This window comes from Mesoplodon bidens, assembly GCF_964165515.1.
Source record: "Mesoplodon bidens genome assembly, chromosome: 11".
NCBI classification, from domain to species: domain Eukaryota; kingdom Metazoa; phylum Chordata; class Mammalia; order Artiodactyla; family Ziphiidae; genus Mesoplodon; species Mesoplodon bidens.
In genome coordinates, this window is record NC_138167.1 from 36,994,502 (window position 1) to 37,018,512 (window position 24,011).

Sequence of the window (24,011 nt, forward strand, 5' to 3'; positions counted from 1 at the left end):
CCTAAAGTCATCCACGCTCTAGTCCTAGATGGCGTGATTCATTCTCACCATGCCTGTGGCTCCGTTCTAGGCTGGTAGGTTAGGGCTACTACACACCTCACTCTCTGCTTGATCATAGGTCTGCCGAAACCTGGGCTGCTTGCAAGCAGTGGGGTTAACTTTGCCACATGACAGGTATCCCATAGCTTACCAGGGCTGATTGGGTCTCCTCTTCTAAGGCAAGATACACGGTAACTTGCTCTCCTGCTCACTGGAGATCCCTAAAATGCTGCCATTGTGAAACGAGTCCTGTGAAGTAGTAACACAGTGTGGTTGTTATGTTTAGTCCCAATGGCCAGAAGTAGCAGCTACAAGAATAAGGAACAGTAGTCATTTAGTTATTTACACGCCGGGAGACCAGATAACTTACCCTCTCAACCGGGACATTTTTGAGAGTCAGTGGGGACACTGTTAATAATTATGCTGGGAAAGCAGCACAAACCCAAACTATCTCAGGCAAACAGGGATGGACGGTCACTCTGTATCTGCCTCCCCCGCCTCCTAAATGGATCTGACGTGACTCAGTCCGTCTACACGGCACCCACGTACTTTCACTCGCAGGCTGGGATTTCCTCTGACCCTGATCTCTGCAAACCGGCATTTTAATGAACACAAATGTAATCCTCAAATGACTAACAAGCTGGATTCAAGTCCATGTGTTCACTGATCCATTCAGTGAGGCTTGGATTCTGTGGTGAACGAGCCATTGGAATCCCAGAGAAAGGAGCAGATGATAGGAGTGCCCCCGTCTGTAAAGGAAAGTCCTTCCTCTGTAGCTCACCTCCCAAAGTTGTCAAGTTCTGGCCTCACGTGGAGAAAATGAAAGCCTTACGCTATCGCGGCCAGGCACTGGGTACAACTTTAGACTCTCTCTATGTTACCTAATATCTTAGCTGGTTTAAAAACTTTTTCAGTTATTAAATGGTATCCACCCTCAAAAGGCAAATGTTTATTTTGTCTGTAGACTCCAAAACAAGAGAAAAACACCAAACCTCAAGAATATCTGTGGTGCATTTCACATAGAAAATTATACCCACAGCCAAAACAACCAGCTCCTTTTTGGGGTAGGAGGAACAGCCAACCTATCTGTCATATTTAAATGTCCCTTGATTCATTTGCAGTCAGACGCTCTGAGGTCATGTGGTCAGTCCCATCCAGGTCGAACTCATCCTGTGATGAAAGAGGTGGGGAATGGTAGAGCCATAAGCATCCCCAGTGGCCGCATCATCCTAACCTTTCATTTCACAAAGGGAGACGCTGAAGATTTGAGAAGCCTCTTCCCTTACCACCCCCCAGTGGAGATCCAGTACTGTAGCCAAGCCAGACTACGCAAAGCCACCCTAGCACACCAGCCCTCTCTCTCACCCCCAGGCGTTGGCCCCTGCAGTTCCCTCTCCGTGTAAGGTACGTGATGCCCAAAGTCCTCCTCCGTGATGCTCCCCATCTGGTAAATCAGTACTTCCTCATTTCATATTCCTGGCAGGTTGTCAAGAGATTTTAAAATGTGAATGAACAAAGTGGTTTTGCCTAACTACTAAGGGGCAGAGGTGGGTCTCAAACCCAAGTCTTCTGCCACCAAATTCAGTGTGTATTTCATGACATCATCTAGCGTAGATAGAATCACAACAGAGAATTCGGGGGCAGTCTTGGTGGCCTGCCAACATGCCAGTATTGAAATAATCCACTGTGATGAAATATTCTGGAGTTTTATTTTCTTCTGGTACAAGTGCTATGTTCAACATTCTGCAGGTTGACCTTTTGGGTTGGTTGGCCACGGAGGGTGGAGAGGAAAAGAGTTTGTACTCTTCTTATTTTCCACCACCTATTGGCAGCCTTTACCTTGGGGACCACCTGACTTTTCTGCCAAAACATGGTTGAGAGTCCCAATCACTGTCAATTTTAAGTGAGACTTTAGGAAATGAACACCAGGTCCTTTGAGCTCACCCTTAACTCATCTCCTTTCACCACCTAGCTTACTTTCAGGTGTATTGCCCTGAGATTAGAGCCGCAAAGAAATTACATGCTGTGCATTAGAATTTGTAGTTCTCTTCCACATTATCTCATTTGATCTTTGTAACAGCTTTGTGAGAAAGGTAGAGTGAGTGTTATTTATTTTTCTTGTCTTTTTTTTTTTTCCATTTTTTTAACAATGATTTCAGGGATGAGAAAATTGAGAGCTAAAGAAATAAAGGACTCCTCTCCAGTCCCAAGGCTGGTTAGAAGCAGAGACCTGAAGTGAGGGCTCCTACTAACCCAGGCAGGGAGGGTCCTGCTTCTGCACACAGCTGGGCCTGAGCTGCTGGTGCACCTCGTCCTACCTCAAGTACTTAAACGGGGAAAAGGGTTTGGAGGATGTGCTGAGCTGATAAAGATGTGAGAGCCGTGAGGACGTCCTAGAGGAGCAGCCAAGACTTGGCAAATGGAAGAACTGATGGATTCTTTTAAACAGTGGCTTCAGGAAGCAGCGTCAGCTTACAGCAGCATGAGCTCTCACGGGCCACTGAAATTTCCTCAGTAACAGAGCAAAAGGGCGAACAGATACTAGACAGGCACTGAAACAGCAGCCAGCCGAGCACTGAGTGGAGGCACTGCATTAAAGAGTTGTTTGTCCCCACTCCCCCGTAAAGCAGGGGCGCGGTGACGACGGTAAGGGTGACTCTGTTCGAGAGTTGGGGGGCAGCTGTGAGAGCCGTCAGCACCTGGCTGATTCAGAGCCATGCTAGCCACGACCCTTGGTGACCCCAGACTTCCTCCTGCTTGCTGCCCCCACCCCACCCCAAACGCAAGAGTGTTTTTTGTTTATTAGCAGTTCACCTGAGGATAGGGGACGAAAAGGAAAGTGTCTGCTACTCCTGTTAAATATCAGCGCATCACAGTTTGGTAACTGCCTGGGAGCGTCGGCGTCTACAAGCTAAAACGGTTGGGTCACCACGAGCTGAGGGAGTCTTCGGAATGGATCTCATATGAATTCTTTTTCTTTCTCTTTTCTTCCCATTTATTCTTTGTCTCAGCAAGTATGTCCTGAAGATCTAGTGGTATTTAGTCTATGAAAGTTATGGCGAGGCCCACAGAAGAAGTGCAAAATGGGATCTCTGGCCTCCAGAGGTTGAGTCTGGGGGGAAGAGAAGGTGACCAGCTCTCAAGGTGTTCGCTGTAAGCAGGACAAGGGTAAATGTCCAGCAAGGGAAATGCTTCCCTTGGTGGTTTATTGTGTGGTTTCCAAGAGCTAGGCTCTGTGCTCTGCTGGGGTGTGTGGGGGGGTGTGGAGGTGGGGCAGAAACAAATAGGACAACTCAGACCTCGCCTCAGGGGAGCTTACTGCCTAAGACCATGTTTTCAAGGTGAGGGTCCCCCATCACTTGCATTGGAATTACCCTTGTTTACATAGGCTGATGCCTGCACTCAGATCTACACAATCAGAATCTTTAAAGGTGGGTCCCTGAATCTTAATTAGCACCCCAGTGATTCTTAAACACATTAAAGTTTGAGAATAACTACCCATGCGGAAGAGACAGACAAGAGAACCCAGACTGGTACCAACACGTGAGTACTGTGCTAGTGAACATGAAAGGGGCTGTGTCTGCAGGGGACCGGGGCAAAGAAAGGGAAATCCTCAGGTCTTCCTCAGGGTTACCCTGGCAGCGGAGGGTGGCACTGTGTCCCCCTCAGCCTCTCTTCTTCACCACCAGTCTAACACTGTGTCCACATCCTCTTAATCCGGAGGAGTGGCAGGTCCCCAAAAGGAAGGAAAGGGAGGCACAGCAAGGGACCTGTGGAAAGTCACCTCACTGGTTCAGATCTCTGTTCACATGGTGTCTTCCCAAAGGCACCCGCCTTAACCACATCTTCTAAAATGGCTCTCTTGTCACTCTCCTTACCTGCCTGACTTTTCTTCAAGCACCTGGCATCTTCTGGCATTGTAATTTATTTGTGTGTCTATTGCACCTAGTTTAGAAGTTGTGAGGACTTTGTCACTTTTGTTCACAGCTGTTGGCACATAGTAAGGGCTCAATAAACACGTCGTGAAGGGTCCAGGAGGGCAGAGGGATCCACCCCAGCCTCATCTCTCCACGGCTCAAATTCTGTTGCTCTGAGAAACAGCAAGAGTCTCAGGATGCCCGTGGCCTTTCTTGGCAGATGCGTACGCAAGAAGGAGCCACTAGGACCCTGCCCGTATTCTCCAGACCCCCTTCCCACAAAGGCCTTTGCAGATCATATCTCTCCCCTCCCAGAGACTGTCTTCCTCATGTCTGAGTCCTGGGGAGCCACAGAGCCCGTTACTTTTGATGTGAAGCTTCCCGGAACATTAAGAAGCTATTTGAGGAATGGAACAGGGAGGTCTGGGGAGGCAAGTGTGGTCTGATTGAGGAGGCCCTGCAACAGCTTCGGGGAGGGAAGGTCGGGTCTCCAGAGCCCACTGGAATCCTTTGAAGCCCCAGCCGCTGGGGAGGATGAGCATGCAGTTGGATGCCTTGCACGGCAGTCCGGCTTTTCCGAGAGCGTTTTCACAAAATGTTCTGCATCCCAGGTTAATGTATAAGACACGAGTTGTAAGTGGAAAGTTGGCAAAGTCCTTTGGAAACTGGCTAAAGGGCAGGAAACGAAGGGTAGCATTAAAAAAAAAAAAAAAAAAAAAAAACCTAAAAGGATGTTAATTGGGGAGTGCCCCAGGGAATAGGGTTGAGACTAGCTGTTTATTAGTTACATAAAAATTGCTTGGAGAATGGTACTGAAAGGGATTTTCATGTTGGCTAAGGAAACTGCATTAGAGAGTTATGTGTGGAAATGTGAATAGTGGAACTAGGGAAGGATTCAATTTATTGATGGAAGTGAAGAGGAACGTTTTATAACATGTTGCTATTTATCAACCCACACCCGTTTTGTTGGCCAGATTTCCATTTGCATAAGACAGCTTCAGCTTAAAACAACTCAAGTCTCCACGTTTTGGGGGCCGCAGAAAGCACTTGAAGAGATTTCGGCACCCTACACACAGGGCAGGTCCTGGAACGAAACGGATGTTATTATCTTTGACCTTAGAAACCTCTCTTTTCAAAGGAGCTGCAGGGCAGGTGGCATCTCCTAGTTCGCTAGAAGCATAAGGTGCTACAAGCACCTGACATCCACATCTCCCTACCTCCCTTTATAAGAAACATTTTCTATCCTGTGGAGCTCAAAGTATCACAGAAATTTATTGTAGATCTACCCCAATAAGAAGCGAGCAGTCTTTCGTAAGCAAAGTTATTGCACACTGGAAGTAACAACACAGTGACACAGGACTTGAAATTAGCCCAGGGGTGACATTTGCTATCCTCGCTATAGCCTCCCCTAGGGGGTAGTCTACACAGGCATCACAGAGGCCACTGAGCCCTTGGATTCCTTGTTACAGACCAGTAGGACTCCTCCGGGGCCTCAGTAATCAAAGTGTGGTCCAGGGACCAGCAGCATCACGTGGGAGCAAGTTAGAAATGCAGGCTCCCAGGGCTTCCCTGGGTGGCAAAGTGGTTGAGAGTCCGCCTGCCGATGCAGGGGCCATGGGTTCGTGCCCCGGTCCGGGAAGATCCCACATGCCGTGGAGCGGCTGGACCCATGAGCCATGGCCGCTGAGCCAGCGCGTCCAGAGCCTGTGCTCCGCAACGGGAGAGGCTACAACAGTGAGAGGCCCGCGTACTGCAAAAAAAAAAAACAACAGAAATGCAGGCTCTCAGGCTCCACTCCAGAAGTGAATTGGAATCTCCATTTTAGTAGGGTCCCGGGCTGATTCCTGTGCACATCAGCATTTCAGAAGCACTGCTCTAAGACACCCAGGGACCACAGAAGGTAAAGCAGAGGGGATCCGGTTGCCGCTAGAGTAAAAAGCGAACCACATGAGTTCAGCAGCCTGAAGACAAAATTCTGGCATTTGGGACTTTCCAGTCTGTTGTAAACTTAAGATTCCCCCCTCCTGTTTTCTTTCATTTGGTCTCATAGGGCACAGTGCCTTCTCTAGAATGTAAACTTCCCCTGCCTTTTGAGAGGAAGATGTTAAAAGCCGGTCCAGTCTTCCCCCGAGGGCTCTTCTCCTGAGTGCGGTCCATGTGCTGCGCCATTAGCTAATTGTTGCCGTCTTGTTCACCGGCCACAAAGGCTGTTTTTCATTTGAGCTCATTTTCTGAAAACCCTGTGGGCAAGTGTGGGGCATTTTGTTGTTTTCTGCTGCTGGGTGTGGGCTGTTCGTCCATAGGACCAGCCCTGTGGCAGGCAGGGCATCACTGGTCTGGGCAGACCTTCCTAAAACATAGGAGGCTTGGCTTTTGAAGATGTGGATGTGGACGTTCTGCAGGCCTCTTAGAATTGTATTCTCTCGAGATCTGAGATGACCTGACGGTGACTGTGTGTGATGGGACACGGGAACAGCTGCCTACACTCCATCCGCCTTCCCTTTCTTTCCCTTCCCCTCCCTTCCCCTGGCCTACACCTTTCACTCAGACTTGATTTTAGAAAACAGGATCATGAGGTGGGGTTGAAAGAGTTGGAAGATTGATGAAATTGACCCACCTTTGTCCTCAGCTCATGAAGTGGTGTAGGCAGGGGCTGGTCCCGTCAAATTAGCAGGGAATAGCAATGAAATCCCAAACTCCTCTCCCTCCCATCCTGCCCGAGTAGGGGGAACATGGAGTTGTGGCCTAATGCAAGTAAGCCTTGATTTTTATTATTATTATTTTTGCTAAGATCACTGTGTTCTTTTCCCAGAGTTGAGGGGGACGTTCAAATAGCCAAGTCATTCCAGGTACTAGAGGTGAGGACAGAAAGTCTGTCGAGACACACTTAGGAGATTCAGACTTGGCGTGTGTCCTTTGTGATTTAGGCTAGACTGAGGCTCCTCAAACCTGCGTGTAGTATCAGAGCCCCATCGTTGCATGAGATAAGTCCAGCCCCATGGGCCTCAGAGCAGGTAAGCCAAAAGGTATCAAGTGAGTACTTGAAATAAAGTGTGTCTCCTTAGTCCTAAACCAATACACGCAGAGTAGCTGCCTTGGATCCTACACTGGCCTTATCTCCCCTGAAGACTGAGAGCTCAGAAGCAGGGAAATCTGCCGTTTATCTTTATACTTAGAGCACCCGGCGCAGAGCAGGCCCTTAATAAATGTCTGTGGGATGGATGTGCAAAGGAAGGAAGGCAGCAAGCCTCCGGCTGCTCTTCTAGCTACCGCTGTATCTATTGTGAGTCATTGTTCCAGCCACATTGCAGGCATTACATTTTCAGTTAATTTCTTTCTTGTCAACTATTAATTTATTGGGCTCATTCACAGTTGTGTTTGGGGCCCGATATGTCTATACAGCAAATCTTCAAAGGAGGCTACCCCTGGGCCACAAAGTTTGCTGCATACCCAAGTGCCTTACAGCACACACCTAAAAACCACTGGGCTGGGCAGGAAAAGGGAAGGGAAATCAGAAGCCAGTCTGCTAGGGGGAATAATACGCTCCCAACTTCTTAAGCAGGGGTATTGCTGTTCATTTCAGGTAAGAGTCTACGATCTCTCCAGGTACGAGCATGGAGCAGACGACGTGCTGATCTTGGCCACTGATGGACTCTGGGATGTTTTATCAAATGAAGAAGTGGCAGAAGCAATCACTCAGTTTCTCCCTAACTGTGACCCAGATGACCCTCACAGGTTTGTGCATTTCTATGATTGGAGGGTTGTTCCTCAAGTGGTCTTTCATGTGACTGAACTAAATAATAATCTTGCACTTTTCATCATTCATTCTGATATAGATGGTTTAGTAACCAAACTGCAAAAGGGACTACATTTCTTATTAGGGGTACTTGCACAGCCAAATAAAAATCCTCCTTAAGTTAAACCTAGATACAAGTGGTAAAGAATTTGTTTTGTGAGATATTTCAGCAGTATATCTTTCTCACATTCTTACTTCATATCCTACAAAGTGGGAATAATCCAAGTTGTGATCCTCCTCGTAAGAAAGATAGCAAATGTTCCCAGCATTGATTTCCATCCGTTGAGGAACTGTTTCTTGCAAGAAACATTGGGAAAGGAGAGAAAGATTAAAGTAGGGATTCCTTATAGCATGATGGCCGTGTAAACATCCTAAACAACCCTAGGTGACTCCGAAATAAACAGAAATCCCCTCTGGAGAAAGGCACCTTTCACTTAGAACACAAGGAAATAAGTCATCGTGAGTAAAAACCAGCAGAAACAATAGACAGCAGAGTTGGACCTGTAAATATTATTGGATTTATCAGCCAAAAAATATAAGTAAATATTTTAACATGTTTCAGAAATATTTTTAAAAGCATTGAAATCATGCATAAGGACAAAAGACTATAAATGACTGCACAGATTTTTAAAATAAAGAAATGGGACTTCTGGAGATGAAAAATATAAAAATAGGAACTACAAATTCAGTGGATTAAACAGATTGGAGACAGTTGAACAGTACAGTGATGAACTGAAAAACTGATCTGAACAATCCAGAATATGGCTCAAAGAGACAAAGAGAGGGAAAGTGTGAAACGAGATTGAAACTAGGAAGATAGCTAAGAGGCTAAAAAGAATTGCAAAAGGAAATACTATAGAAAATGGGAAGAAAAAAAACACGTTCCAATCCAGAATTGCTGAATGATATTAAACCTAAGATCCAGAAAGCCCAACAGACCTCAAGCAGAAGAAATAGATAATTTTAAGTAGATATTTTATAATGAAACTGAAGAACTTAAACAAAAAAGATACTAAAAGCAGCCAGAAAGACAAAACAGATACATAAGAATAGCATTTACAGTGATAGCTGACTTTTCAAAAATAACAGTAGAAGCCAAGACAGTGGAGTTATATCTTCAGTTGGCTAAGAAAAGCAGCTCTCAACTTTTAGAATTTTTATATACAGTAAAGATATCAATAAAGAGGATGAAGTAAAAGCATTTTGAGGCAGAACAAAACTGAGAAATTTTACTGCCATCCAGCCTCCTCTGAAGAAGATTCTATAGGATGTCGTCAGATAAGAAAAGGAAATGATCCCAGATGGAAGATTGAGAAGTAAGATGGATTATTAAGCTATTAGTAAATAGGTATACTTAAACATGCACCAACTATATAAAAACTGCAATAAGAATGTCTAATATGTGGTTAAAAATGATAAACTACTGAATAAAAACAGCATAATAAATTGGCCAGTGGGGATAGTAATCAGCTAAAGTATGCTATGGTTCTATGTGAAAAGAGGTTAAAAGTGTTTAACTTTAGACTTTAAATGTGTTTAAATAGCTAAGAAAACGAATGAAAGAATAGAAAGTGTAATTTTCAAACTAGTCAAGCCCACATAGAATTAAAAACCAGACTTCTAAACAACTTATAAATCAAAAAACTGTAATAAAAATTAGACATGACCAGGGCCTAAATAATAAGACTACTACATATCAAGACTTTAAAGGCTGAATTTCGAGCCTTCCCCCCCCCCAATTTAATGAGCTATGCATAGGTGAAAAGCTCTACTCGTCCCTGACCTGCCAGAAGTGACTATATTCCTTCCATATCATAAAGGAACTTTTTCCAACCCTCCCAACCTCCCAGTTCCCCAGATCACAGGGACTCTGCCCACAAGCTCCAGGCTCCTGACCACAGAAAAAGAAAAAGAGCCCCTTAGCCAAAGAGAAAGGTATTTCTCAGAGTAAGATCTAGAAGCCTGCTTTGTGCTACTGGGCTAATTCTGCCCATATTATTCCTATAAACATGTACACAAGAATTCTTATAACTTCGCAGTTCTGAGGGGCCACAGGAGTGGAGCTGTGTACTTGTGGACTGTGTGCTCTTTTCCTGCATATAGGCTGTTAGTAAACCACTGTCCTAATTTAAAAATTTAGGTCTGTTGTTATTTCAACAACAGCATCTAGATTAAGAATTAAAAACAACAGAATAAACCCAGGAAAATTAATGGAAGGAAAAATTAAAGATAACAAAAAAGAGAACAAATATACAATAAAAATAAACAGTAAAGCCAAAATCTGTTTCTTTAAAACAACTAACACATTAGGGAAATGCAGTTTTCAGTTCATCCAGAACTGAATAATTCTGGTGATATCTGTAGAACACAGTGAAACAGGCAGAGCTATGTATTAACAGAGAACTGGGGTGGTAGGGAAATAGTGTCAAGCCACACCTGAGGTATGTAGCACATTACAGGAATTTAATGAAGAACAATCTGTGAGAAAAAATAATGCCAGTCACCACATAACTTCCTTTGTGTGTCAACTGAATGTCCTTCCTATAGAGATTTCTATACCTTTTATATTTAAATATTGATATAATAATTTGTAATCATTAGTAATAAACCTACTTAAAGAATATTTAAAATACCTAAAATCCAAGAACCAATTTCATAAATATATAAAATCTTTCAGGGCTTCCCTGGTGGCGCAGTGGTTGGGAGTCCACTGATTTGGTTTGATATAAATCAAACCACACTGACATACTACCTCACACCCATTATGCTGGCTATTTTAAAACAAACAAACGAAGAGAAAAAATAAGTGTTGGTGAGAATGTGGAGAAATTGGAACGTCTTGTGCATTACTGGTGAGAATGTAAAACAGTACAGCTTCTGTGGAAAACAGTATGGTGATTAAACATATAATTATATCCATCAATTCTACTTCTCGGTATGTACCCCAAAATGAGTGAAAGCAGGGACTCAAATAGGTACGTGTACACCCATGTTCATAGCAGCATTATTCACAATAGCAAAAAGGTGGAAGCAACCCAAGTGTCCATCAACAAATTAAATGGGATAAACAAAATGCGGTATATAATACAATGGAATATTAATCAGTCTTAAAAAGGAATGAAATTCTCACACATGCTGCAAAGTGGATGGACCTTGAAGGCATTATGCTCAGTGAAGTAAGCCAGTCAGAGGAGGACAAACATTGTATGATTCCACTTACATGACGTCCCTAGAGTCGTCAAATTCATAGGGACAGAAAGTAGAATGGTGATTGCCAGGCGCCGGGCCGGGGGGATAGGGAGTTGGTATTTAATGGTTATAGCATTTCAGTTTGGGAAGAGGAGAAAGTTCTGGAGATAAATGGTGGTAGTAGTTATACAACAATGTGAATGTACTTAATGCCACAGAACTGTACACTTTAAAATGGTGAAAATGTTAATTTTTATGTTATGTGTACTTTACCACAAAAAATAATTTCTCAAAAAAAAGCAAATTAAAAAGAAAACTAGGGCTTCCCTGGTGGCGCAGTGGTTGAGAGTCCGCCTGCCGATGCAGGGGACATGGGTTCGTGCCCCGGTCCGGGAAGATCCCACATGCCGCGGAGCAGCTGGGCCCGTGAGCCATGGCTGCTGAGCCTGCGCGTCCGGAGCCTGTGCTCCACAACGGGAGAGGCCACAACAGTGAGAGGCCCGCATACCGCAAAAAAAAAAAAAAAAAAGAAAACTAAAGTAGATAAATTTCCCTTAAGACTAGTCAAAACCAAGGGGGTCCAGCAAATAAATAATATAAGCAATAAAAAAGTCATAAGAGATGTGGCAGTAATGAACCTACACATATTCTTTAATAGGAACATTGTTAAAATATTAATTTTTCCTAAAGTGATCTTTAGAGTGAGTAGAATTATAACCAAAATTCCAGTGAAGTATTCATGGAACTTCATAAGCTGATTCTGAGATATATATGGAAGAACAAAATGCCAAGAATGTTTGTGACATTTCTGTATGGGTCTTACCCTTCTAGATATTAGTACAAAATCAGAACAATTAAGATGGTGCAGAAAAATTAAAAATGGATCCTTCCCTCACACCATACACTAAAATCAAGTCCAGGCACGTTAAGACTTAACTGTGAAAGGAAAAGTAAATACAACTTTTAGGAAATAGCATAGGAGACTATTTTTATGATCTTATAGTAGAGAAGGATTTCTTAAACAAGATACAGAAAGCACAAACAAGAAAAGATTGATAACCTTTACTACGTTAGGATTACCAACTTTGGTTCTTCAAAAGACAACATAAAGAGAATAAAATGGCAGCGTGTGAACTGGGAGAAGATCTTTGCAATTTGTATAACCAAAGAGGGATTTATACCCATAAAATATAATGAACTGTCACAGATCAATAAAGACAAATAACCCAATAGAAAAATGAGCAAGTACCACACAGTCATCACACAGAAGAAAATGGATTTGTGAATTTGTAGAAAGACTCTGAAGATGGCCTGGCATATGCATATCTTATAACCCAGAAGCTCCACTCTTAGGTCTGTACCCTGGAGCAGTGGTTCTGAAAGTGTGGTCTTTGGGTCACATGGCATCAGCATCGTCTGAGAACTTGCTAGAAATACAAATCTTCAGACTCAACCCCAGATCTACCAAATAAAACTCCAGCGGTAGGACCCAGGGATCTGTGTTTTGACAAACAACCCAGGTGTTTTTTTTTTTATTCTGGTGCTGGTGTAATTCAATTTATACAAAAAGATATCCACACAATTGTTTTTATTATAAGAACTGGAAGCAACCTGCATGTCCAACCATAGGATGGATAAACAAAGAATAAAATAATTCACAGTCCTCAAATGAGAATGAACCAAAGCTGTGATCTTTAACAGGGAAGAATCTCAAAGACATAATGTTGAGTTTAATAAGCCAGTCATAGAAGAATACACATATTATGATTCTATTTACATAAAGTAGGAAGCTAACAATATATCACTTAGAGATACAGATATTAAAATTATAACAAAAAGCAAGAGAATTAACCCAAAATTTGGATAATGGTTACCTTGGGAAGAGAGGTGGCAGAGGGGAATGTGTGCTTGTGGAGAGGCCCATAGTGAGCTTCTAAGATATTTACTGGTAATGTTCTGTTCCTTTAGCTATGTGGTAGATATATGATTGTTCATGTTATTTATAACTGTATATCTTTTTCATACACTTGTTTGTATGTTAGCTATGAGAGGCAGTGTAGTCTAGTGGTTAACAGTGTGGATCTAGCCAGACCGCCTGAGGTTAGATCCTGGTTCTGCCCCTTCTAGACTTTGTGACCTTTGTGACCTTGGGGAGGTTTCTTAACCTCTCCCTGCCTCAGATTCCTCATCTGTAAAATGGGGGTTCCAGTAGTCCTGACCTCATCCTTATATATAAAGTGAAGTGCCTGGTATATAGTAAGCACTACTGGGTATTTGTTGTTGTTATTCTATGTTTGTTGCTATACTTATATGTTTCATATATTTCACAACAACAACAAAAAAATTCCTTCAGGAAAAAATTAAAGCTAGACATTCTTTCTCTGTCTAGAATTGTTTGTATAATTTTTCTCAGGCACAAAGGAATCGATGGTCCCGCAAATAAGATTCTTTTATTTGAATTCGAATGCATTATTTTTCCTGTTGAGCTTTTAGTTTTAATCTGTGTTTTATATCCTACTTGTTAGCAACATTCTCCTGTTGATTTTCTCTACTGTAATTATTTTCATAAAGCTTTGCGAAGCCATCTGACAGGTATGAGTGAAAAGGCACCCAACACTTTTTAAAATCTCTCCAAGCTGGCTTGGTTTTCCTAACCAGCCCCTGTCTCTCCATGGCAACAAATCTGCCCTCCAGGGAGTGGTCACCTGTGGGCAGTGCTGTCACTGGGCAGGGGTATGCCAGGTCAGAATAGGTTCCTAGGTTTGTGAGATCTGTTACCTACAGGGCTTACAGGGTTCTCCATGGAACAAAAGGGCAGGAAAGAAAAAGGTTTTGAATTTGCCTTTCAGGGAAGATGGCAAACCAAAGCCTAAGAAAGAATCCCATGTCAGATAGATGAATGAGTGAAAGGAAAAGTTATAAAATGGGCATAGTTTCATTGCTAAGAGATGAAATATCTGGCTGGAGATCAGAAAAATTCTGGTTGGTTTTTGACATCTTAAAACAGTGAGACCTTATGGGGGAAGCTATCTTCTTTGCCAAATAATTCCCATTCAGATTCATTCATCTGGGAAATATTAAGGACCTATTTTATGAGCCATGGCCACTGGGGAAGAATTTGTGAAGAAAACAGATCAGGTCCCTGCCCTCTTGGAGTTTAGAGTCTAGAGGTTACAAAAGCATAAGGAAGTTAGAATATGAATGATTAAAAAGATAGCAGGAGGGATAGGCAAGAAAGCTTCCCATTGGAAGGGATGTCTACACTTAAACGTGAGGAGTGAATGAGTGTGTGCCAGTCAATGCAAGGTGGGGCAACATCGGGGAGAGAACATGGTGCTTTCAAGGAACCCAACAGTCGGTATGGCTGCCTGGGCTTAGTGTGGGGTAGTGTCCACAGATGAGGTGTGAGAGGTGAATGGGGCAGGTCGTGTCAGACCTCAAGCACTGACAAAATGAATGTATGAATGAGAAGATTAGTTGGAGGGAAGAGAGTCTGTGATAATGATATGGAATTTGTGTAATTCATTCATTCTGATCTACAATCAGGAAACATTCTGGACAATCTGATGGTGAAAATATGAGGTATGGATTGTTTCTCTACCCCTCTGTGCTCCTTAGTAATTTAAGCCATATTGGGAAATCAGATAAACTTAATTTATTTCAAACTCAGGCCTTAGGCATTATGTAAAATGATGTTGTCTTTCATGTGTGTGCCATATTTGCATGTATCTTTGTGATTTGGAAGGAGGGTACCACACTCACACCCAGGCTTAGTGTGTTTCCTTGGGACGTGCATGGAGAGCTCAGTCCCAAAAGCCACGGCAGTGGGTTTCCTGACGGTGCCCTCCCAACCGGGAGCTGTTCTGACCTTGTCATGCAAAGTAGAAATAGGAGTGGAAGTCGTCCTAATAACTTTTAGCCTAAGTCATAATTTCTGTGATGAAGAAAGACCCGTTATCATACCCTTCCCGTGGCTCTGTGAGTTCTTACTCAGCCAGAAGGATACATTTCTCCCCAGATGTAGCCCAGGACCACAGGTTTGCCTATTTAGTCATGTGAGTGGTGGGAATAGAGGGTTTCTGGGTCCAGACCTGAGGGGTCTGACCAGGCTGGCCGATCGTTTGATGGAAAATGAGAAAGGGAAGATGCAGTCTACAAGGTGGGCCTCCTGAGAGATAGGAAGGGCAACAAAGCAACAAGAACAACAAACTGTTTCTTCATTTGACGTTTTGAATGGGCCTGTTTTACTTTGAGTTTTGCTTCGTGTTTGCCCAGTTTTGTCTAGAAATTCAGCAGGACAGCAGGCAGGGCATTAGTCCTGTGACAGGAAGGACTTTAAGGTTTTGCCATTTGATTATTTGGCTTTTGTTCATGTTGTGTGTAGTTTTTTCTTCTCCTCTCCGTGGCAGCCATGCTTGACAAATTGCCAGCACTGTCTTCCTCTGATGACATCCTTCCCAATAAAAAATTTTAAATACCTTCTCCCCCTCCAGGATGCATTGTGAGGGAAGAGGTGATTAAGAGAGAGATATGTTTGCGAAGTTCTGACCCTCACACCATCCTCTCTGGCAGAGCTGGGGTAAAAATGAGCTATATGACCTTCCTGACCCCAGCGTATCTTATTAAGTCCTTTTGCTGTTTTGAACTGTCTCGAGAAAGGAACCAGAAAATTAAAAGGAGGCCTTGTGGACAGGCCTGAACATGAGTGCAGTTGCTCTTTTTCTTTCTTTTCTTTTTACTGGATTATGCCCTGAAGTGTAGCAGAGCTGGCCGCTCCTTGCATCCTTTGTGGGGTCATGAAATGAACCGTTGATAGGAAATAGGCCAAGTTCACATTTTCAGGTGGCGTGGTTGGAATTCATGGGGGTTGGGCTACACAACCTGTCATTCTCTTTACTAATTCCAGTAAGATTCTCTTAGGAGGCCTAAACATCCTGCAAAATTTGGAAAGGGTGCTCAGAGAAAGGTGTGGAAGGGGTTTTCTGAGGCAAAATATCTTGGACTGATTATCTCCTCTGTAAGGCTGGAGGTTTAGTGGCAGGTCTCCCAGAAAGAATATTCAAAATGGAGGCAAGTATGTAAATATGCAACGAAGATGCTTAGTAATATGTTAGAAAGGAATAAATTGTTAATATTACTAACGGAGATAGGTATGGGCAAAGCTGAGTGGACCTCGGGCCAAAGGACACGTGAAAACATGTCATGGATTTACATTCCAAATGCCCAGGCAAGACTTGGCAAGGATTTTTTTGCCCAGTCCTTCATTTCCCAAAACCTGTCTGTGGAAACCTCATCTTGGTAACTTGGACCAAATGACCCTCAGTGCCCCTGCCATGTCACTCTGGGGGCTTATGAAGGGGTATTAAATCTGTAAGTACCAACATACTGTAAACTCCAGACAGCATCGCCCTAATAAGAGAAGCCTTCTTGATGGTCACGCCTCCAATGTTCTTCATATCCATGCTGTCCTTGGCTCTGATAACTGTGTGTCTCATTGATGAGGAAGAGATTAATCAGTAGAAAGTTAACAGTAAAACACCCACCAAAACTGACAGTAGGATATTAATGCAGGTATTAAATGCTAGTTTGTATTACCTTGATAATAGGAACCATTTTGGCAAAAGACAAAGGTTCTTTTTATGAAATGTTTCTGTGAGTTGGCTGAACTAACTTCTCCCACTGCCATATGGTTCTGAAAAACTGTGCCTCAAATGTAAAAAGGAAGGGTTCCTCCCATCGCCGGCCCCGACCTCACATCAGTTACAGGTTTTAAGAACAAATTGGTGAGTGTTTTATCTTGTGTTGAAGACTAGATAAAATCTGCATTTTTGTTTCTTTTGCAATGTTGAGCATATTCAGATCCGTGGGAATGTGGATGTCAGCCCACCATCCCGCCCTTGACAGCCTCTGGACTGCCCACTGCCAGGCCCGCCTTTCCTTCCTCAGTGCTGCTGATCTGGCCATTGGAGCAGATCTGTGTGGCCACTTAGTTGGAACATAAGGGCATTTTATTTGTTTGTTTGTTTGTTTGTTTGTTTATGGCTGTGTTGGTTCTTCATTGCTGCACGCGGGCTTTTTCTAGTTGTGGCGAGAGGGGCTACTCTTCATTGCGGCGCACGGCTTCTCGTTGCGGAGCACGGGCTCTAGGCGCGCGGGCTTCAGTAGTTGTGGCACACGGGCTCAGTAGTTGTGGTTCACAGGCTCTAGAGCGCAGGCTCAGTAGTTGTGGCGCACGGGCTTAGCTGCTCCTCGGCATGTGGGATCTTCCCGGACCAGGGATCAGACCCGTGTCCCCTGCACTGGCAGGCAGATTCTTACCACTGCGCCACCAGGGGAGCCCCCATCAGGGCATTTTAAAGGGCTTCCCAGGGACGATGCAGAAGAAAATAGTCTGCTATGCCCCCTCCTATCGAAATGAACTCGCACCACCTTGAGAAACCAGGAAGCTGGTGCCGGGGCAGAGAGGTGGGCGAGGCCTGGTGGGTGTTCTCGCCATCTCCCATGGGGGTGGTAAGCTCTCCCTAGTCCGTGGCCTTGCACCTGCTGACACACAGACCCCCAGGGGACACAGGGACAGTGTTGTGGGCAGCGGCTGTCGCTGTTCCCGTGTCTCAGGGTACTCTGCCTGAGTGAAGTCCCCACACTGCAGGCGGGACAGAAGCTGGTATGAGCACCTTCAGTGGCTTCAGAGCCAGACAAGGGACACGTGTGGCTCAGCTCCCAGCAGTGAGCCTGAGGTGGGCCTCCTCCCAGGACAAGTTGCCTGGTTCTGAGCACAGCAAAGAGATCCCTCCAAGTCACCCGCCCTCACCCCACCTACCCCGTTACCATAGATCCCTGCCCATGTTCCCAAGCTTGGGAGAGCTTTTCTACCTCTTAAACCTCAGAGGCCTGCTCAGAATGCAAAGAGGATTCCTTCTCCTGTTCCCATCATACTCTATTACTGCGGGGCCTCAGCAGATGGAAGCTGCCTTTTATATGCAAATATTCGGAACCCATTAATTCCCCAGTTCCTGCCACCTACCCTCCCTCTTTTAAGACCCTGTCTGTACCATCCAAATGGCAAACAGAAGTTCCTGCCCAACTAGAACTGTTGGCTTTAAGGCCAGGTTACAGCCTGAGGCCTGAAACGGACTTATTTTTGACACTCCAATCTGCTGATTCAGATGTGGTCTTGTGGGAAGAGACTCTACAAAAGGTGGATGACTGCGGGCAGAACTCTTGGTCGGGGAGAGAGGCCTTTTATGTCTAATGAGGGAAATGCTTTAGGAAGGTTCTGTTCACCCCAGCAGGACCTTTGAGGCAGGCACTAGCATTATTCCAGATTCGAGAGGCTAGGGAGTTTCCCCAGAGCCCCCGATGTGGGCGGTGGTGCAGCCAGGCTGGGACCCGTGGCAACCCAGCCCACACCCGGGGCCCTTCGTACACCCCACTGAAGAGGTGAAAGAGCTCAGAAGTGCCCAGCGGTGGCAAAGACGACAGAGACGATGGAGGACGTGCCCTCTGGCCTCCTTCCACCCTGACTTCAGCGTCAGTGGTTGTGAAAAGAGCCTCTGGCCTTCCCGTGGTCCTTCAGTCCCTCTTCCTTTTCTGCTTTTCTTCTCTCCCCTACTGTCCCTCCCCTGCTCCCTCCTGCTCGGCCCGAGGAAGCCTCTGCGCCAGGCCCTGTGCACCTGCCAAGTCAGACCCCTCCCGGCCGCCGCCCCTTTCAGCAGAGCTCGGCTGATCAATATGGAAAGCTTCAGCCAGAGAAGAAAAATGCTCTCAAAGTACAAAACTGGTCTCCCTGGGAGACTCTTCGTTAGGAGGGGTGAGTACCCCAGCTACTCCCGCACTACTTCCCGGATGCGGTCTGACCAAGCCTTCCGCGTGAGGCCCTGAGGTGCTCCCCCACATCCAGCTTCCAGGATCACGGGGCTCCTCAGCCCCTCGTCATCCCGGCCGGGGTGTAACAGAATCCACGACCCTTTGGCTGTCATCAGCTGCACCATATTCTTCTCTGCTGCTCTCCTGTATGTTCTGTATTTGTATTTCATGTTTTGACTCAAATTCTCTCCCGCTGCTTCCTGTGCCCTTCAGTCTCTGGCACGTGTGCCTTTTGTGTTCAGCCTCAGCACCAAACTCAGTAGAACCCTCCTGTCTTACTGCCACGTGAAGCAGTCTTTTTCATTGTTACCAAACCAGACAGCCCTTGTCAGGTAGAAATTGCAGGAGAATGAAATGGGGGAGAGGAGAAGCAGTCCTTTCCCTCCAGAGGAAATGTTTCTTCTTTTCCTCAGGCACCAGATTTGATATAAAGCAACCTTAAAGGTGGTTTCCTGCCTGGGGCAAGATGGTGCTTGACTAAGGATGCTCATGAGTTCTAAAGTGTCCATCAGCCTGGCTGAGATTGGAGCTGGGGCAAAAAAAACCTTCTCCTAAGAACTAGGTGCCTGGGGTTGTGTTGAGTTGATCAGCTTATGAGGAAAGATCCCCACAAGCGGCCTCACTTTACCTAAACACGATTTGTGACTTCGTTTCAATACTGTGTCTCCTGTAGCATGAAGGAAACATCAGGAAACCAGTCCTAGAGTTCAGCTGCACTGTTCAGTTACTGCAAGCAGCATCTAATCAGTGCCCTTCAGTTGTCCGTGCAGACTGCTCTTTTACAGGGGGGACGTCGCATTCGCATTCGCTAGGGAAGCCTCGCAAAGAGAAGTCAAGTGGAGGAATCTGCGCTCCTGGCCACAGTGTTGGAAGAAATGGTCCCAAGGCATTCTCCCTAAGCTTCCCGCTCAGGTTGGGGCATCCTTCCTGCGGCACATGGATGATGACAAGAACCTGATGAAACTGAGGCTCTGTGAGGAGGCGGGTGGGTAGGCCCGCCACACAGGAAAGTGTGAGGCTAAACCTCACACCACACGTAGGGTGTGGGGATCCTAAGCCAAGAGTCGCACCTAAAACATGTTCTAGAACTGGAAGAACCCATAACGTCCCCCAGTAAAGGCACATTTAAAAATCTCTGTAGATAACCCAAGGCACACAGTAAACAACCCTACTGAAGAGAGGCTTCTATCTTACCTTCAAACCTACCATGAGAAAGGATAACTGGATACAACAGAGCCTTCCCTCTGTCCCCCCAAAGAAAACCTAACAGAACAGGATGAAAGAAACTTTAAACATGTACAAATAGAACCACAAGGTAAGAAGAGGTGGATTTGGAAAAGAACCAAATAGAAATTTGCAAATGTCATTGAAATAAAGTAACTCACTGAATGGAGAGAATAGTATAGTAGAGATATATAGAGAATAGTAAACTGCTAAAGTATGAATTAGTGAACTGAAAGATATTACCAAGAGATTTTAAAAAAACAGGAAAGAGACTGAAATCTGGAAGGTAAAATGAGAAGGATCTAACAGGAGAAAATATAAAATTATGGAGAAAACACAAAAAATAAGAGGGGAGTCAGCATTCAGAAAGTTCATGGTTGAAAATTTTCCAGAATCAGAAATATCTTCTCAGTTTGAAGGAGTAAAACTAATTTCCAACCATGATAAATAAAAAGAAATCCTATTATGTCTCAGTGGAACTTCATACCATCAACAACAAAATATCAACAATAACAATTTAATAAGCTACCAATGAGAAAAGACGTTTACTTATAAAAAAAATGAAACAAGGGCTTCCCTGGTGGTGCAGTGGTTAAGAATCCACCTGCCAATGCAGGGGACACAGGTTTGAGCCCTGGTCCCGGAAGATCCTACATGCTGCGGAGCAACTAAGCCTGGGCACCACCAGCTGCTGAGCCTGCACTCTACAGCCTGTGAGCCACAACTACGGCAGCCCACGTGCCTAGAGCCCGTGCTCCGTAGCAAGAGAAGCCACTGCAATGAGAAGCCCGTGCACTGCAACGAAGAGTAGACCCCCACTCGCCTCAACTGGAGAAGGCCCGTGCACAGCAACAGACCCAAAGCAGCGAAAAATAATAAATAAATCAAATAAATAAATTTATTTTAAAAAAATGAAATAAGACAGACTTCTCAACAAGAGAGGCAGAAAAGATGAAATATTATGTCCAAACAGCTAAGGTAAAATAAGTCAGTCTAGAATTCTATACCCGATAAAGCTATGATCCAAGATTTAAGGCAAAAATAAAGATTTTTGTGGCCCCAAAACTTGGTGAGTTTATCCCTCACAGACCACTGTTAAAAGCATTACTAAAAATGTACTTCAGGGCTTCCCTGGTGGCGCAGTGGTTGAGAGTCCGCCTGCCGATGCAAGGGACACGGGTTCGTGCCCCGGTCCGGGAAGATCTCACATGCCGTGGAGCGGCTGGGCCCGTGAGCCATGGCCGTTGAGCCTGTGCATCTGGAGCCTGTGCTCCACAACGGCAGAGGCCACAACAGTGAAGAGGCCCGTGTACCGCAAAAAAAAAAAAAAAAAAAAAAATGTACTTCAACAGAAGGAAATCAAGTCCAGAAGAAAGGAATAGACTTCGAAAAGCAAAGAAGTTAGTATGTTGGTTTATATACATTATAATAATGACTTTTAATAGGAGTTAAAAACAAGGCAAAATTAAAATACTAGGCAATAACATGACAGATGAAAGAAGGCATTCTAATATCTTTTTATTTTCTGGAGAAGGACACAAATATTGATTGACATATATTAAAAACTTAAGCATAGCTGCTAAAACAACAGAAATAATCACTTCTCAACTAGTAGAGAGAGGAAAAAGGTATTCAAGAAAGCAATCAACCTGACAGAAATCAAGAAAGGAAAGAAAAATAGAAAATACCAAATAAATTTTACATATGTATGTATATGTATGTGTGAATGATGGCAAAAATAAATTCAGAATCGCGGTTTATACAACAGGTTTAACTTGCATCTTAGTAACTATAAAGTTGAGGTTTTATTTTAATTAGCCATCTACCAGTAATGAAATACACTTTAAATAATACAAAGTTTAGAAGTCCTACAGTGCCTTGTGGAATTTATCATTGGCAAATAGCATGTTGAGAAGGTAGCGCTGAAAACGACTACGATTTCCTACTTAAGAGACTGGGGACAGCATTAACTAAGGATGATAGATGAGAAAGTCCCACCTTGGCCGTGAACGTAAGTTAACATTTATTGACTCCTCCTGAGTCCTAACTGGGGCCTACCAAGGAAAGTAAGAAGAGCTGTGCCCTGTGTCATGGAAGCCCAGACATAGGAGAACTTGGAGTGTGCAGTGGTGTGGTGGGCAAGCCAACCTCAACACCTCCCACCTCTGCAAACAAAAAGGAAAACTCAGAAGAAAAGACAGGAGATGTCAAGAATAAAGAAGATGGCCAGAAGTACCGTGTCTGTGCTGGAGAAAGGTCAAGTGGAATGAGCACGGAGAAGTGTAGGAGGCCGGATTAGCAGGGTACTGGGCCTACTGGTAAGAAGTGAAGGAAGAAAAAGGGAAGGAAGAAATTGAGGAAGCAAAAACGGGTCTTCTCTCTCTCAAGAGTTCACCCAAGGGAAGACAGAGTGGATGACAGAGAGAAATGCAGGCTCAAGGGAAGTTATCTTGGCATAGGCAATAACCAGTTTTGAGAATAAAACCTTAATTTTCTAGAGCCCTTGGGTTTCCTGGGTAACCATCTTTTCTAGGTGACCTAATGCCGCTTTTTAAAATATCAAAGCTAATTTTGACCATTTTTTCAATACCCACAGTCTCCAGCAATAGCAATATCAGGATGGTCTCTTGCCTTTAACTATGGATGATGCTCTTATGTGACTTAAATAAAATGAAGTAGGCACTGTTTTAACTTTTTGAATTGAAGTATACTTGATTTATAATATTGTGTTAGTTTCAGGTGTACAGCAAAGCGATTCAGTTTTAAATGTGTTTTTTTCAGAATCTTTTCCATTATAGGTTATTACAAGATACTGAATATAGTTCCCTGGGCTACACAGTAAATCCTTGTTGTTTACCTACTTTATATATAGTAGTATGTATCTGTTAATCCCATACTCCCAATTTATCCCCTCCCCCCTTTCCCTTTTGGTAACCATAAGTTTGTTTTCTATGTCTGTGAGTCTGTTTCTGTTTTGTAAATAGATTCATTTGTATTATTTTTTTAGATTCTACATATAAGTGATATAATATTTTTCTTTCTCCGACTTTATTTAGTATGATATTCCCTAGGTTCATCCATGTTGCTGCAAATGGCAATATTTCATTCTTTTTTATGGCTGAATAATAGTCTATTGTGTGTGTATATACACACACACAAACACACACACACCCCACATCTTCTTTATCCATTCATCTGTTAATGGGCACTTGGGTTGTTTCCATGTCTTGGCTATTGTAAATAGTGCTGCTGTGAACACTGGCGTGCATGTATCTTTTCAAACTAGAGTTTTCATCTTTTCTGGACATATACCCAGGAGTGGAATTGCCAGATCATGTGGTAGCTCTATTTTCAGTTTTTTTAAGGAACCTCCATACTGTTCTCCATAGTGGCTATACCAATTTGCATTCCCACCAACAGTGTAGGAGGGTTCCCTTTCTCCACACTTTCTCCAGCATTTATTGTTTGTAGACTTTTTAAAAAAATTAATTTATTTAATTAATTTCTTTTTGGCAGCGTTAGATCTTTGCTGCTGCGTGCAGGCCTTTCTCTAGTTGCAGTGAGCGGGGGCTACTCTTCGTTGTGGTGCGCATGCTTCTCTCGTTGCGGAGCACGGGCTCTACACACACCGGCTTCAGTAGTTGTGGTTCACGGGCTTTAGAGCGCAGGCTCAGTAGTTGTGGTGCACGGGCTTCGTTGCTCCGTGGCATGTGGGATCTTCCTGGACCAGGGATTAGACCCATGTCCCCTGCATTGGCAGGTGGATTCTTAACCACTGCACCACCAGGGAAGTCCTGTTTGTAGACTTTTTGATGAAGGCTATTTTGGCCAGAGTGAGGATCACCTCACTCATTGTAGTTTTTATTTGCATTTCTCTAATAATTAGTGATGCTGAGCATCTTTTCCTGTGTCTCTTGGCCATCTGCATGTCTTCTTTGGAGAAATGTCTATTTAGGTCTTCTGCCCATTTTTTGATTGGG

At 44.1% G+C, this 24,011-nt stretch overlaps 1 protein-coding gene across 2 annotated transcripts in view; it reads left to right on the forward strand.

Moving 5' to 3' along the window:
* The window catches only part of PPM1H (protein phosphatase, Mg2+/Mn2+ dependent 1H), a 270,221-nt gene that overhangs the window by 238,223 nt on the left and 7,987 nt on the right, over positions 1–24,011 (forward strand). Inside the window, exon 9 of one of the 2 annotated variants that reach the window (XR_014017051.1) lies at positions 7,563–7,691. Coding sequence is in view for 1 of the 2 variants with exons in the window: in XM_081249010.1 (XP_081105136.1) it covers positions 7,540–7,691 (152 nt within the window). In the remaining variant the exon portion in view is untranslated. Of the gene's footprint in view, positions 1–7,539; positions 7,692–24,011 lie in introns of both variants that reach the window. The other variant, XM_081249010.1, reaches the window with a different exon arrangement.